The sequence below is a fragment of the Melozone crissalis genome, unplaced genomic scaffold (assembly GCF_028551555.1).
Source record: "Melozone crissalis strain CALT ecotype California unplaced genomic scaffold, PUWL_Pcris_2 ptg000016l_1, whole genome shotgun sequence".
Lineage (NCBI taxonomy): Eukaryota > Metazoa > Chordata > Aves > Passeriformes > Passerellidae > Melozone > Melozone crissalis.
The window spans coordinates 55,456,159-55,473,850 of record NW_026535794.1 but is presented as its reverse complement, the minus strand read 5'-3'; the positions used below and the strand labels follow the sequence as shown (position 1 = coordinate 55,473,850).

Sequence of the window (17,692 nt, the reverse complement as noted above, 5' to 3'; positions counted from 1 at the left end):
AGTTGATCGGGACATTGGCCAGTTAGCTGGGCGGCAACTAATTTAGCCAATCAGAAAAAAAAAGGTGTAGACTTTCAAAGCTGTTTAAGACAAACAGCTCTCAATAAAAGTTAGCTATTGTCACATGAACATGGAGTTTTGTGTCATCGCTTCCATCTCAACTGCAATGAACAGGGATTCAGACTACCTTTCATACTGCTAACAAGCAAGCAGTCATCATAGTTGGCATCTCTCATTCTCTGACAGCCAGCATGTGGTCAGAAATACAGTTTTGCTGTACATATTCATATAGTATATATTTAAAAATGTGCACTGACACTTTGCAAGTCAAACACAGGCTTCTTTTCTGTTCACTAGCATTGGTCTCACTAGTAGAATTGTGACTATGCAATTTTATTTTAGTGAGATAATGCTCAGTTACTCAATTTTAACCTCATTAACACAGCTCAGGGATTGATGGATATTTTAAATTCTTTTATAATTATATCACAGCTTTTATCATCATAACAACAGGAGATACACTTTAATTTGACAATATGCTATAACCAAATCTTCTTCTAATTTATTTTGTTATATACAACTTATAAGAAAGACCAGTGCATAAAAATGTGTAAATCCAAAAGTAAGCCATGTGGCAACATATTCCAAAATCACATGCAGTAAGTCTCAGGTAGTTACTCCTAAAATTGCCACACCAGCTCCATGAGGCCTCTCTTAAGCAAAATGATGAAGAAATTTTGTTTCCTTCAGGTCCATTGAGAGATGCCCCTGGACCACTGTAAGAAAGGGGACGGGTTATCAAGGTACTTGAGCCATGGTCAAGGAAAAGTGAAGTTCCATTGGTGGACAATTCAGAGCATCCAAAGCTGGGCTTTCAAGAATGGTCCAGCGATTAAACCTCTCTCTTATTTATGACAACACAAAAACTCCAGAAATACTAACCGTTCGACATCAAAACCAGTTTCTAGTACCTCCTAAACAATCATTGGAATGCAACCATATATATGATACCCCTAAAACATAATTCATGGAAATCCTTGATACTTAAGAAAGCTGATGTGCTCTTAATTGGACTTGCTTGATAGCATTGTTTCAGTCTCATCTAACTTAATGTTTCTTGACCATGGTGAGAACCCATGGCTGAATTTTAACCTCAGACTAGGTGAGGCTGTTGAATGAACTAAGCAATTTGGAGAAAAATATATTGTCTGCTTTCAAAAGACATTGTTCCAGGTTATAGCTCCTCTCTGTAATATTTTTAATAACTTCATGGGGATTATAAGTAATGGAGTTGAATGCTGAAATTGAGACTTTTTACAAGAGAGATTTTTTGTAGAAGACTACCTCTTTACTGCTAACTGTGGAACTTCTGAGAAAAGTGCTGGGCCAATGAGAGAAATACATCAAAGAGAAATGGTAAATCAACTCTTCCTATAGTTGTTGTTTTCTGTCCCAGATCAGAAGGGGAACAGACCTGCCACAAAAACTGCACTTTCTACAGCAATCTCAGGCTGTCAAGAATTTGCATACGCGAGACACAGAGGCACAAAGGACTGTTATTACAGTTTTTGTAAGTAGCTGAGTCCTAGCCTCGCTCAGTAGATGAGTTGCAAACCACCAACAGCTCTTCCCTTTCTTCTAGAGGATCCCCAGGAGAACAGGACAATTTCCTAAGGAGAACCAACATGCTGCAATGTTGCAGTGAAGACAATAAATCATGAGATTCTGGAAGCATCACCTCTCATGAAAAAATCCAACTGATTTCAACCTTGAAGGACTAACCAATGATGAGACCTAAAAAACAAATAAATTACTATAAAACAGGAATTATTGTTTTCATTAATAGAGTTTTAAATCTATGTGGAATTAGCTAGGCAAAAATTATACCAATTTACATGCCTTTAAATTTATGTCTTAGCTTTCTATAAAATTGCAGCTTAAGACAAAGATATGAGGTACATAATTAGATAGATAGATAGATAGATAGATAGATAGATAGGTATTCAGCCTGCTTCCTTTGATTTTCATCTCTTAGTGAATCTCCAGTGACAGAGGTTCAGTCTGGATCTAACCCACAGAAAGTCAGGGAATAGCTCCCAGAAGCTTTAATGAAGCCAGACTATTTAGAATTTTTAAACCAAATATAAGTGGATTTTGTCTCATTTTTCTCACGTGACTACATCAGAACTAAAATCACAAGTGGGAAACATGTCCTAGACATGAGAAAGTCATGGAATACTTGCCCCATGATGAATTCTGTGATCCACCATTTTTCTACATGATATTAAATCTCACTGATTTAGCCATTGAAGTGGCATCTCTTCTTTCTGTTTAGCCTCAATTTTTAAATGTATTAGGCTGAGATCCTGGTGGTCACACAAACTTTGGCCACTTGTTGAAAGGTCCACTTTACACAGCTTTCAAATATCTTGTTTGGCATTCTTGGCACATCTGCTATCCATTATTCAGCTATTCAATGTTTATTATTCCACATGTAAACTATCATGCACTCCTTGTACGAAAAGTTCATACAAGCAATAATCTATTTTAATCTTTGAGAGATCCAAACCTATTCTCTACACAGAGAAGACATTTTTTGAAGTTATGTGTGTGAACCCAAAGCTTGAGCTTTAACCAAATAACCCTTCTGCAGTCCAATTGTTTGTAAATTCTCTGCTATGCTATGGCTTAATTTGGTGTATATTGCACCTACAGAGAGTTCAGAAAAATAAACTGTGGGACACTGTAGAACTCCATAGGACTTGCTATTGGCCTGAGCTATGCCAGAAGCAGTATAGTTATCCAGCTTAATAATGCGGAAAACACTGAATCTGGGCATCTGGTTAGGAAGAAGGATATTGTGTGATGCCAGTGATTTTAGAAAAAATAAACAGTAAAAAAGATTAAAAAAAAAAAAAGCCAAATAAAATGAACCCCTCAAACCCTCAAACCCCCCTGCTCTCCACCAGGACAGAATTTTTGGCAAGCACAATTAAATTTAAATCAGTGGATTTAAGACAAGGAATTTGCATTCCCCAGAGCGATATTCACTATAAATAATGTAAAGAGAGAACCACAGCAGATGTGATGACACAGCAAGCTCTCTTGTTTATGAGCAGCATTATTCATATACCTCAGTGACTGGCCCAGCTATAAGAGAGATTCAGGGACAAATTCAACAGTAACAAACCTGCCATCACACAGATTAGCAAGAAAATATGACAAATTTGGAGGTCAATGTGACAGTTCCATGGTTCACTCTCTGATTTCTAGCAAGTTGCTATACCATCACTCTATTAAAAGAAAGTCACACACTCTTAGACCAACCAGGTGGTACTAGTAAGGTTTGAAAAGATGGAAAACATCTTGGGATGTTTTCCAAAATGAAGACAGCAACTGTTGTGCCCCAACTGTGAGACTTTTTTGGTATAGTCTCCTCCATCAAAAATAAAAAGTCTAAGCTCAGTCATAACTCAACTTTCAGAGAAAAGCAGAACCTCTGGAAAAAATTAAGAGTACATTATGGTTCCCTGGCCTCCTTCTGAGTGCCTAGAGACCTGCATGTCCCAGGTGAAAGCAATCCATGCTTCTGTCCTCAGCAACATCACAAACAAAACAGGGACCAGCCTGGTTGGGCTGGTCGCAAAGCACATAAAATCAGTTGAGATATTAATTGCCCAGCCTTCCCTGACATATGATAAATCAGTCCACACATCTCAGTGAAATACATTAAACAAACTACACTGACAACTATTTCATAGCAGCGGTGACATATAAGATATACTGCATTTATTTGATTCCCTAACTACGGTATGCCACTACCACTACCACAAAAGGCTTTCTGACAACCATCAGGATCCTGATGATGTCTACAAATATACTTAAGTTGACTTCTAGTTTTAGTCAGTATTAGAGTTTATCTAAAAAAACATTAATTACAGTTTCCCTACAGTCACACTCTTATTCTCAACTTAAAAATAAGCTGTTGATTTCATGCATTTGCCTCTTATGTTCAATCTCCCCACTTTATATAAAACAAACAGGATATCTGTGCTGTCTAGCAGCTCATTGAAAGTCATTCTTCATCTTCTCCCTTAAAAACCTATTTCCAAGGAACTACTGATGCACAAGCTCTGGAAAGGGTCAATGAAGACAACTGAAATAAAATGTTTAGCAAATAATTGAACATAAAAGAGGAGCTGAGGAGATTACCTGTACAATGAAAGGCTGGCTGTGGCTGTGACTGTTGCCCAGCAGCTCTCCAACCTGCAGTGTTCTTGCCCAGAGGAAACCGCTCTGCCCAAACTTTTGGCTTGCCCTGAGGTGTCCACATGCATCCAGCCAGGTGTGACATCAAAGCATAGCTCTCCAAGCAAAAAGACTCTCAAGACTCTCTCTAAGTACAAAACCTTTTTTTTTAAAGAAGTTTTCATATCACTACAAAGAACTAAGAAAGTGCAGCCTATACTGCATATGCTTAAATGCCTAAACCTAGCAGGTCCTATGTGTGGCCATGAGCAACACACTACAAAGCCACCGCATCTCCTTGTAAGTCCTAATTCATGCTGGCCATTGTCATGGGTACACTCTTCCCTCTATTATCATAATGAGCAAGTCACATTTTAAAATGACAACATTAAAACCCCAGCAGATGTAGGATACGTACAACTATATATAAAGGCACACCCAGATTCCCGGGAACTAGCATGGCAGTTTCGTATTTACTCACTGGTTGAACAAGGAGTTCAACCAGCTCAGGAGTTCAGATCAGCTCAAATTCCCTACTGTTTTTAAGTAGCATGTGAATACTTGCATCTTGAGGAAGAGAATACACAACCAGGATCTCTCCTGCTCATCCTGTATCTATCTAGCAACATTTCTACCAGTTCATTCTAGCAATGAGGTCCCACCCTAGCAGAACCTGACTAAAATACACAGAAACTGTTCTTCACCTCAAACAGTTTACTATCCTGAGAATCATTATGTTCTGAATGTGCTGAAGCTGAGAGGGGAAAAAGAATTCACATTTAATTTAGCTAATGTTGTTGTTTAATGAAAGTCTGGTTTTCAGCTGGGGGGAGGCGGGGGCAAAGGTGGTTCCCTGTGGGGACCTGCTGGAGCTAGTGAACTGGCTGCTTCTGAAGGGCCAATCAGCTGGCTAAATTTGGGCATTGAGGCCTGGTTGGACCACTTGAAAGAGTTAAGCACACCCCTGTAGAAAAGCACATTTTAAAAAGAAGAAAGCCTGGGAAAACTCTTGGCTTCTGGCTTTTGAACAGGCTGGACTGGGCCGGGTGTGCATGGTGGGGCTAGGTTGCCCTGGCCCTGCCCAGGCAGGCTGGCACACAGCTCGGTTGGGATTTCTGCCACCGCCAGGCCATGCCACCGGCACTATCCCAGCACCACAGGCAACTGCGTGGCCAGGATCGCGCCAGGAGTGGCCCCACGGCCAGGATCCGTGTGGCCAAGGCAGTGCCACACGGCTGCGGCTATTTCTGCATGTCTCCCAAATGAATTTTGTTTATTCTGGGACCCGCACCGGGAGTGGCGCCACTGTCAGCACTGAGGGCAACCCCGAGGCAAAGCGTGGTTGGGGCTGGGAGCGGCCACCGCCATCCTGGTCTGGGAGCGACCATGTGGCTGAAATCAGCGCAACTGCGGCGGCACCGTGCGGCAGCGCCTGTCTCAGCACGACTCACAATGGACTTGGTTTGCTTAGCCACTTCTAGCCAGCTGTGCTGCAGACAGGACAAAAGGAGGGGCAGTGTTTTTTTCCTTTCTTCCGGCGCCTTGCACGAAAGAAAGGCACAGGGGTGGTGCCGGCAGCCAGCGCGGTCTGTGCAGTGCCAGCAGAGGCCACATGAACAGCAGTAACAGACACAGTGATTCCTCAATTGCGGAGCCTGGACAAAGTCAGCCTTTAAACATTTTCAAGACTCTATACTGTTTTAATTGATAAAGCTTGAAAACAAATGAACCCACGAACACTTTCTCCTGAGTCAGGAAAAGGAAAGGGTGAAGACCTGTAGAGAAAACAAGAACCCTGAGGTCAGTAAAGAAGGAGTCAGATTCTAGATGGGAGGGGCAGAACTGAGGAGATGCCTCAGTCTTGGGCTGAAATCCTCTTGTAAGCCATGGTGATGGACTATGATACATCAAACTCTTGTTTCCTTGTAACTTATGAAAATGCATTCAGGGGATGTAGTGTTTTAACCACAGCCATGATCAGAGGCACCAGTGCTAAAGTGAGCAGATGTGGAAGTGATTTTCATTCAATGAGAAATTTGAACATAGAGAGATGAAAAACCTTGCCGCAGTGATAGTAATAGAAAACCCTCTGTTCCCAGAAATGGATGAAGAGAACTTTTATTTTATGCTAGAACAGCTTATCCTTAAAAGAGCACCCCAATAAGTTGACATTGCTCATGAAAGCAGCTGTGAGATATCTGCAAGGTATGACAAGGACTTTTCACGCTGTGAGCAGATTTTCTTTTCCTGGGCAGCTGATTAGCTGTGACATTGAAGCCATGAGAGACCTGTTTCTTGTGGAAAAGTCTTTATAGCATGACAAAGAGACTCTTCTCCCTAAGGAGAGTGAAGAAAGACTATTCTACAAGTGACAAACTGACTGAAAGTCCCAATTTTTGTCTTCTTACATTTTCAGTGGGAAAGAAAAGAAGGTGGGGGGAGAGGAAAAGTTTTCTGAAGGTTTTATTCTGATTTTTCTTATTTTTTTCTTTCAATTCTGCTAATAAAGTTTTTTCCTTATACTCTTTAAAGTTTGTGCCTGTTTTGCCCTCCTTCTCCAAATGCTTATCTCACAGCAAGAAAATGAGTAAATATACTCAAGTAAATGCACCGGTGCTTAGCTAGCACTAGACCCACTGCAGCTGGACACTTCCTGTACTGAATATTTGGTTGGATCAGATTTAATTAAGTAACAACACTGGAATCTAGGGGCTGAAGTGTGGTGTGCTTTAAATAACATGCAGATAACACTCACTGCAGGGCTTCAAGGTCAGGACAGTTTCCTTTAATGTGAAAACACATTTCAGGGAAGTAGCAGGTAGAAGCTCAGCCTAATTACAACTTTCCTTACCATAAAGGAAAACCCTAACTTTTCACCTCACCCTTTCTCCGTTTTCTTTTCTTTCCCTTCTTATTTATCTACTGTTCTAAAAGGGCCATGTAACTGACGATACACTCTGCTGTTCATTCCTTTTCCTTTAAGCAAAGTTAAACACTTACAGAAATGCTGGACATGCGAGCTGTCGTGACACAATCAGGCAAAGGTGTCTCAGCCACAGGCATGCAGACCTGGTTTGGCAGCAACACCCATGATGCTCTCCACACACGTGTGGGGGACATGGTCAGCCCTCACAGCCACACAGGCCTTCATCTCCATTTTGAAAAGTCACCTGCTAAATCAAAGTGTCTTTCAACTAATTAAAAAACAGCTAATATTTGCCTAATGGCCACCAGGTAACCTGGACTGCTCTAAAAGTTGCAACCAAGAGATGCAAGCCATGTGTCACAGCAGATTCCTGCACTACACTTAGCTCCATTACCATCCATTGCTGTTCCATGATGTGCTAGCACAGCCATAAAATAATATGTAATTACCATAAGCTTAAATATTTCTTCTCTGATATGTCATGTGGCAACTGCAGGAAATAATGGCTGCCACTGTTCTATAACAAAAGAAATCTCCAGGGATGTACTTCCTTTAAGTCAATCAATGTGCCTTTGAAATTACTCTAGTGCATACAGGAAACTAACTCAGTGTTAACAGAGGAAGACTAGAATCAGTGTAAATGAAAGCCTGAGAAAGAAAATAAAAGGTAGCAAATGCTAGAGCATGGATAGACACAATGTAGAAGAACATGCATCTTACTGCTTACTTCTGTTCTATCATTTCTAATTTTCCATATAATGAACATACACAACCGTAACTTCTTTTCTATCATTTCTAATTTTCCATGTAATGAATATACACAACCAAAGAGAGTTTGAAAATCCCACACTGGTAGTGCTGTTGAGAACCAGCATCTATGAACAGCTACACCATTGCTTGGTCTGGATATTCCTCACATAGTTGAGAGGCTGCTGGGCTTCTGCTCATATTGATGGCCACAACAAAGCTGTAATGACTTCACAAAAGAGCTGTTTTTGCTTGAAACAGCAAATGAAAAATAAGTTTCTTAATTTAACAAACTCTACAGAGGGAAAAAGAAGTATCTTCTATAGCACACATAGAAGAACAATAGGATTTATGCAAGAGTTTCAATTACAAAAATCAAACCAAACTTCTCAGTATTCATTCCAGTTTACAGTCTGAAATCCTCATTTTAGAGGAAAGAGCCATATACCACATGGGAGAATAAATAAATTTTAGTACAGATCACAGAAAGAGGTACTATAAATGGCAGAACTAGAAGTTGGATGGATTTATAGATAATGTTTATAAAAAAAATTTGAACTAGTATGTTGCAAATAAATATCAGCCTAGGCAGTGAAATAATACATGAATAAAATCCCTGGTATTTTTAATCTAAATTAACAATGTTTAATCCTTAGAACACTAGAGGATGCCTGATCAACATTTTAAGTCTTATCTCTATAAACAGATCTACACATTTTCTGGCACATGTATATAAGTTCATAAAATTACAAATATCATATATATTGCACATAAGACTAAGGCATGGTTCAACATGAGATGATCCAAACACATTCTCTTGCAGATGCATCTTCTAACAGACATGTCTGAATGAGTTTAACATCCTCTAACCTTTGCTAAAAAGGCAGCCCAATCTTTGATTGGCACTATTAGCACCATTTGACACTCCAACAAGAAGAAAAAACTATTACTTAAAACAAAGCACCCACTTTCATGTGTTCACCTTAACTTTATCCAAAACAATGTCTTATTTACATATTACCCTTTAAGAAAATCTAGAAGCAGTTAAAACTTCAGCCTAAAGAAATATATGTATATATATATATGTGTGTGTGTGTGTGTGTGTGTGTGTGTGTGTAAAAACACCCCAAACATTTAACTTTTTCAAAATGTGAATTTGGGTAGTGGTTACCTGATTTTAGTTTTTAAAAAAACAATGACTCTATAATCCCCTTTGAATTCTTTATTAAGGTTACTTAAGGGAAAAATATTATTTAGTCCATGCAATGTTGTATGGCTGTGTCAGTTTGTTCCACTGCACTTAGGTCACACTTGACAAAGTACAGATCATAACTAGTTTCTTTCATGGAAAGGGAAAATAACAAAACCAGAATATGTGAAAAATAACGTATCTGTGAGGACAAGAGAACTGTAGGAGAGCACAGTAATACTTGATGTCAAAGTAATAGATGACTGCAGTGAAGTTCCCAAAGCCTAAGACAACAGACAGCTTACACAGAAAATTGAAACTCAAATCTATGTTTTACACTGCTGTAATTATAGTAATTGCAAAATCCCACAAATTCTCAGCCAACTATGAGAGGAATAGGCTTTTTCAGAGCCAAACATACTCATGTCAAGTCCAGTTGAGGTTGCTGCTCTCACAGCCTGAAGGATGCCTTTCTGCTACACAACAGAAGGAGAGAGAAGGACTTACATTGGAAATACTTACAAAGAATATTGATCTTTAAAACAAATTTGATGCATTTGATGTTTGATAAAAGGACAAAGTTTAACCCCTTTCCCCTAAACCTCCCAGAAGCTAGTAATGATAAATAAGCGTAAACTTCAAGTTTTGTCAGACATGAGGCAGTGGGAAATAAAGATGCAACTCTTGGTACTTAACTGTAAAATCAACCTCTGTCCCTTTAAACCTTAAATAACAACTAAAAAAATAAAAATCCTATCCCTTATGTTCAGAGGTGAGGAACTTAGACTGCTGTGGAATAATGAAACAAAGAGAACTTGTAATAAGAGAACAAAGAATGCAATTCAGTCAAGGCAGGAGAGATGTAACAAAGTTCCTAAAATGTAAGTAGCAGAAGTACAGTGGTTTGCAGAAGAAATTGTTACACAATTACTTGTCTTAGGGAAAAAAGGCTGATGTTACTATTAAGGACTTGATCATGTTTACCATTGTTTAGCAGACATATGAACAGATACACTATTGGCTATCCAGGCTCACACTATTCTAACCTGTCAGTGAAAATATTATAAAAGCTATATACACTTTTAATAAATGTTTCTGGTTATACCACAACTGGGGACCATGCTTCATTCATACGTTGCAGACTGCTGCCCCTCAAATACTTGTTAAAAATTATATTCATGGAGGACTGATCACCCTGAACTATCATGGCAAACTAACATACATGACAGATGTTAGTTATTGATAAGGTAAGTATCACAGTAGCTAGAGGTTAAATTTATGCATACTTGTGTATCACTCCAGAGGATCACAACTTAAATGCCAAAAACATCAGACAGGAATCATTTAAAAGAACAAAAATACATAATTTTCCATCATGGTGGACTTCTCCAATGGAATGACTGCAAAGATCAACCAATGTCATCTATCTAGACATCTGTAAAACCTTTGACATGGTCTCTCATGACATCCTTATCTCCAGATTGGAAAGACACAGGTTTAACAGGTGGACTGTTCAGTGGACAAGGGAATGGCTGGGTGGACACAGCGCGACAGTTGATAAAGCTGTGGTGCAGTTGGCACAAGGAAGGGGTGCCATGCAGGGGCACCTGGACAAACCTGAAAAGTGGGCCCATAAAAACCTCATGAGATTTAACAAGTCCAAGTGCAAAGTCCTACAACGTTGGTCAGGAGCAACTTCAATGAGTCCAGGAGAACACTGGGAGAATAAATCATTGAGAACAGTCCTCTGGAGAACAACTTGGAGGTGCTAGTGAATGAAAAGCTGGTCATGACCTGGCAATGTGCACTCACAGCCCAGAAGGCCAATGGTATCCTAGGCTGTAGCAAAAGAGGATTTGCAACAGGTCAAGGTAGGCGATTGTCCCCTTCTACTCTCTCATGAGACCCCACCTGCAGTGCTGTGCCCAGGTCTGGGGTCCTCAGCACAAGAAAAAACATGAATCTCTTGGAGTGGGTCCAGAGGAGGCCACAAAGATGCTCAGTGGGCTGGAGCAGCTCTGCTATGAAGGCAGGCTGAGAGAGTTGGGGTTGTTCATCTGAAGAAATAAAGGTTGCCAGACGACCTCATTGCAGCCTTTCAGAACAAGGTTTTACACAGGCAGATAGTGACAGGACAAAGGGGATTGGTTCTAAACTGAAAGAGGAGAAATTTAGATTAGCTGTTAGGAAGAAACTCTTTATTGTGGGCATGGTGAGGCACTGGAACTAGTTGCCCAGAAAAGTTGTAAATGCTCCATTCCTAGACCAGGCTGGAGAGGGCTCCAAGAAACCTGGTGCAGTGAGAGGTATCCCTGCCCATGGCAGAGGGTTGGAACTATATGATCTTTAAGTTCCCTTCAAACCCAAACCAGACTGTAATTCTATGATCATTCAGAACTTTTACAAATCAAGCTTCTCTATTTGCTACATTCTCGTGCTAGCTTTTCAGCCCACCATATATCTGTTTTGCAGGTTGTGACCCCTTGGAAACTTCAATGTCTCCACTGACTAACAGTTTAATGTACTTGAATAGTTGTTCTTATGAGAGTGATTTTAGTCTGGAAATATCTCTGTAAACAATGTCTCCAACAGGAGTACGAACAAAACTGATGTGTCCTTTAAAAGAAAAATCATACCAAAGTTGTTCCAAAATTATAGTAAATAAACTTTATTTCATCTCAACTCTATTCATATTCGTGCTGTCAACAGTCACAGATCAGCGTATGATACAGTTATAGCTATGTAGTAACTATTTACAATTTACAGGAACACACCTTTTCTTTAGAAAATATAAGTACAAAAGCTAGGAGTAAACAAACGAGGTACTGCAATTTGGATTTATTGTAGGCAAAAGCATATAGAAGTGACCTTCTAGCAAACAATCAAGATCAAATCAGGAGAAAATAGTCAACAAGAGTGTCTAGTTCATCAGAAAAATCACCTCAATTGCTATCCATCCAAAATGTATTGCACAATTGAATCAAAAATAAAAAAAATAAATAGAAGAAACAAATCATTTATTTCAACTTTAGAAAACACTCAGTAAAACCTGTATAGAGATACAGTAGCAGGCAATTCTTTCCTATGATAAAGTCTTTTCTCTCCTTTAAAAAAATAACCTTTAACACAAAATAGAAGACAGTATTCAATTGAAGAGAAATAACCAAATAACCCCTGATTAGCATTTCTGCCAAGGCAGTAGATTATATTCACAGTCCAAAGGTGGTGGTGAGTTTTGGTTCTTGCTGTTCTGTTTGTGACCTTGAATAGTAGCTTTTCTTATTGTCCCTTCTCAAGTGGCAGCAGAGATATAAACTTATTTTTAAGCAGCAATGTCATGAGACATTCTCATCACAAAATCTTCAAGATGGTCGTAGCCACAGCTAGAAGAAATGAAATCAAATGTTATATTATTGAGAACAACTTAGAAGCTCTTAATATTACAATAATTGCATTGTTTATTAATATAATCAGAAGACGGAAGAATTTCAATAAGTCAAACTGCCAAACATTTGAGCAAGCAATTCCATTCCGATACCTGCACAACAGTTGAGAAACTGTTGAAAACAAAACAAGGTGTAGCAAAATGGTCAGCAGTCTCATTGGAAATAGTCTACCACATCACTGCATATTAATCCAAACAAAAAAAAATTTGGACTCTTTTGCATAAGGCTTATCATCAAAACTGAAATGATGATGCAGAATTTTGGACCCAGCACATAGCCTCCTCTACGACTGCCTTCACAATGAAGTCAGCATCCCCCTTAATTTCTAAGTTATACACATGCAAGAGTATGTGACAAAAATACTTGAGATTAAGTTGGCTACTACAATCTAATAATGAAGTATGAACAGTTTACATATACATTAGCTGATGTTATGAAAGTGTAACCAATAATTTCTGACAGTAAGGTCAGTATCAACAATATGTTTCAAAGGCAGCTCAGAACGCCTGCATTTTTTTACACAGACAGCATGACAAGAATGTAAGTTTCAAACATATCTTCTGAAACCTATTCTGCTATAGTGTTGTAAATAGCTTTGTTCCATCAGTATCTACAATTCAATTCTTTTCAACAAAGGGATAGAGATAACAGTTGCTGATTTTGTCAGAACTGATGAAGGATGTTGGCAAACAGTCCAAACTCTACTGCATTTTAAGTGCAATATAGTACATTCACTATTTTATTCAAAGATGGAAAAAACACGAAGTAGAAACCGTGACTATTAGATAAACAATTTTTTTTCCTTTTAAAAAGGTATTATTTTGTGTTGAAGGCTGTGTTCGCATGACAGCAGGAGAGGAAGATAACCTGTCAACTGCAATGTGGAAAATGGTAAATAGCAATGGCAATAGCCTAAGTTAATTAATTTTGCTCTGACAGTGATGGAGGCCAACAAATGCATTTCATCCAAGAGACAGCAACTGCTTCACATGCTCTGAATCAACTCCTGACAACTGTGCAAAGCTTTCCATTTGCAAAGGAGGGAAAAAAAGTTGAACTGACCATATTCTATAGAATTCATCTGCAGATTTTATTAAGTATCATACACCACTAGGGATTCAAATCATAATCTTTATCAGCCACTGCAGGAAGTTTTTTCCTGTGTTGCTCCATAGCTCAGTCCTCTCTCAACCAGCTATTGCATGTGTGTTGCTTGTTTAGCTAGGCTAGTCTGATGCAACTTGCATCTTCAGGCCTATGTCAGCTCTTCCATTCTTGTAATGCTACAACTAGCATTGGAGATTCATAATTGAAGTAGAATAACAAAACTTGAAGAAAGACACAAACTAAGAGCATAAAGCTCCCCTAATTGCTCTCCGCCATCTCTCTGCTTTAGTGTCTCTTGTTATCAAACCAAAGCTGTGATTCAGAAAGGTACTAATGTTTAAACCCAATTATATCCTAATCTTTCTGCAGAGAATATTCACCTTTTTAAAGATAATGCATTTTCATATTTACAAGATGTAATAATTCATTTCAAGCAGTACAGTATATCTCCCACAAATATGATTTGTTTGCCTATTCAAAACAGGAACTTAAAAAATTAATAAATACAAAACAAAGCCAAGTGCAATAAAATTCAATATTACATATTAATTGATTTAAAATCTGATTTTATTTCTACTACTAAGATTTTTGTGGCTCAATCAACATTTGAAATTGTACTTAGGATTAGGATCACTCAAAAATATCGGTTTTGAATCAGCATTTACCATTTTCAAACTCAGCTTTGTAAAACAAGACATGATTAGGAGGAAAACAAAAATTATCATACGCATATACAACCAAAATCTGTTCTTTAATGAAGGAAAGCAGGCAAGAAAAAAAAGCAGAAGAACCTTTAATTGCATAATACAGATTTCATTTTACATAAAACAAGAATGTATTATACTTCACTCACCCACACGCTAGCTAAGCACAGACTGGTGGCATATTCAAAAGATACCACTGCGAGGTGAGGCAAACTACAAAGCCAGGAAGAAAAGAGCTTATTGGACTATTTGACTGATAGCATTAAGTAGTGTTAACAAATAAGAACTCTGTGGACATCTATGGATGAGGTTGCTGCAGTTAGATCACAACACCAACACAGTAAAAGCCAGATTACTGAAGATTACATTGATCTAGCATATATTTATTAACCAGGAACTGCTACAGAAACTTGTTAAATATATGCCCACTAAGAGGGTATAAAATTACTCACAGATACTTTAGTACGACACTTACTCTAGTAGCACAGTAAGTTAGTAATTTACACATCAGAATTACTTACAGATGCTTTAGCAATAAACTAAAAGCTGTAAGTTAAAATGCACGTTTATGCTGTAGTTCAGAACTTCATTGCTCCTGAGAGCTAAACACTGGATATTTCCATATACCGGTTATCAGTCCAATATTAAGTATGGAGAAACACTAGTGCCATGTCAGTCAATAAATCAAAACTAAAAGAAACCAAGCATATTTCTTGATAGAGTAATTTATAAAGACGTCTCTAACTTTTTAGTTCTAAACAGAATTATGGAAGACTCATCCCCAGAATAATTTGTGCTTCAGCAAACGAACACATAACTTTGAAAGTAAAGGAAAAAATACTTCTTCCTTCATAATATGCCCTAATATTTGAGTTTCCATTAGACGTGTAACTCAGTCTCTTTGTGGATTTGGAAAGGAGAGAATTCATAGGCCACATATGAGCCAAGAAGGGACTGCTATGTGAAACCCAAGAGTTCTTTGAACAAAAATATAATTAACAAATCAAAGCACTTGTAGTGTACAAAAAAATCTCACTGTGTGTTTTAGACAAAATTTACTACCAAGTATGAAAATTTCTTGGATGAATTCAGGTTAAATTTTTTTTTTGTATCAGAAGCTGTACATGTCTGTTGTAGAAAGAACAGGTTTAAATATCAAAAAGCTGAAGTGGCTGCAAAACAAGGCCCATCTCTCTTTTCTCAAAATCTTTCCTAAATATTACTCTGGCTTATCAAAACAAAAAACAAAACAAAACAAAACAAAACAAAAACCAAAACAAAACAGTCTCAGCTTTCTATTTTAATGTCAGAGAGAGAAAATAATGCTTTGAATACATGATACTTACTGGAGCTGACGTATAATCAATATTTTTTATCCTCTAAAAGTATTTAAAATATTTAAGACTGCAAGGCTCTCAAAAATACTAAGTGTACAGGAAAATGTTAAAGTATTTAACATTTCCTCAAATGTGATACTGCAAGATGAAAATACAGACTTTAAAAAAATTTTTTAGTGAATCAACAGGACTTTAATGTATCTAGAAGTGAAATGAAATTATTAATATTTTTATTTTATGCTGTATTTGCAAGTATGAAATAAATATATACGCAAGGTCAGTGAGAGAAACAGAATGCAATTCTTCCTCTTACTTTAATTCTTTAATATTTCACTAAGGTGACCCACAAAGAGAGGGTTCACAGTGTTGATTCTGAATACAATGTAGAGGAGACTATTACTGCCGTTTTCATTTTAATTTAAAGTAGCTCCTATACATAAAACAGTAAAAGTAATACCAAAGAAATGCTTATGCTCAAATAATTTTACCTCCTTATCTGTTTCCCAAAGCCAATTTCACCTTTCTAGTAAATAGGTCAACTACTAAATACTCAGCAAATGTCAAAAAAAGAGGGGAAAAAAAACCGACACCAAACTGTTTACAACTGTTATTTTTGACCTGTCCTGACCCAGAGAAAACTACCATATTTTCGTGTTTTTTCAATACAAAAATTAAGCAGGATCACACAAAAACCCCCAAAACCTAATCAAAACCCCAAGCTTGTTAGGATACCCACTTAAGACAAAATTGTACATATCGTACTTCAAACACATATCTCAGGTGATTGAGATAATCAATTTTCTATTCTACAAGCAAAATGCCTGTTGCTTTTGCCAGAAATTTCATCTCAGGGCTGATAATCTTTCTTGATATATTTTTCATAAAAACTGGTATGACTCCACAAAAACTTCTCAATTTAGGAAGCATTAATTTTAATATATTACACGTATTTATATAGATATATATATATTTGATATGTCAGATTACTTTTTTAATTTAGAAAATTCATCCACAGAATAGTAGTGATGCTTAAACTTGCTTTGGTCCTATTGTATTCATCGCTATTAGAAATATGTCTTAACTGAGGAAAAATACTAGTAAAGAAAACATGCTTGCTTTTTTTCTCACTCTTGCTATAAATTCAAACCTAGAGTTGGAATTTGATATTCCACTGAAGAAAAGCAAAGGAAGGAGAAAAGGAGTTCATTTGAATGTGGACACAAAGAAAAGAAGACATAAAAATTTTCTAATTCCTTATTCTTGAAACCTACTCCTCTTGCATAAAATTGAATTACTTCCGTAACTTACCACTGGTCGAGCATCTTCTCGTTCTAGTATCTTCTGAGTCTGATCTGCTGGGAACTTCAGCACTGTTGTTATAACTTTGGCCATTGTCTAAAGAGATATAGGTTATCCATACATAATTCCACATCCACAAAGATGTCCGTAATATTTTAAAATTAATTTAATTTAGTAATACTGGATACTATCTTATTAATGTCAATGGAAAACAGTGAAATCAGTAAGATATAACTATTTGTTTCACATTGTATATGCATGATGTGAATTATATGAAAACAATTTTTGCACATTGTCACAAACTTCAGCTGCTGTAGTGTGATTTAAGTTCTATGTGATCTATGCTCAAATGATGGAGTCCATTAATGAGACAGCATACTAGATAAAGTGCATGCCTAGAAAAAGCAATCTGTCAATCTTGTTGCAGATATCCTGCCAAGCAAGAGGCAAATAATAAAGTTGGATTGGAGGGCAAGAAAGTAAAACCTCTCAGCAAATACACATACACACCTTGGTAAAGCAGTTTACAAAGAATGTGGTTAATTACCCACATTAAAAGTCACTAATTCCTGACTCTTAGATCCGCATCAACCTCCACATTTCTCTTATGTCTCCAATACTGTAGACAAACCAGTGCATTCATTAATGTCTTGATTGCATTCCAGTATCATTTACTAGGATGCATAATT

The 17,692-nt window shown here is 37.6% G+C and overlaps 1 protein-coding gene across 2 annotated transcripts in view; it reads right to left on the bottom strand.

Annotated features, from left to right (window-relative positions):
- Nucleotides 1-11,763: 11,763 nt before the first annotated feature.
- Nucleotides 11,764-17,692, bottom strand: part of GOLGA4 (golgin A4) — a 71,185-nt gene continuing 65,256 nt past the window's right edge. The window contains exons 23-25 of one of the 2 annotated variants that reach the window (XM_054273267.1): nt 17,013-17,099; nt 14,517-14,580; nt 11,764-12,493 (exon numbers count right to left, since the gene is read on the bottom strand). In XM_054273267.1, the coding sequence (XP_054129242.1) occupies nt 14,551-14,580; nt 17,013-17,099 (117 nt within the window). In that variant the 3' untranslated portion in view covers nt 11,764-12,493; nt 14,517-14,550. The remainder of the gene's footprint in view (nt 12,494-14,516; nt 14,581-17,012; nt 17,100-17,692) is intronic. The other variant, XM_054273265.1, reaches the window with a different exon arrangement.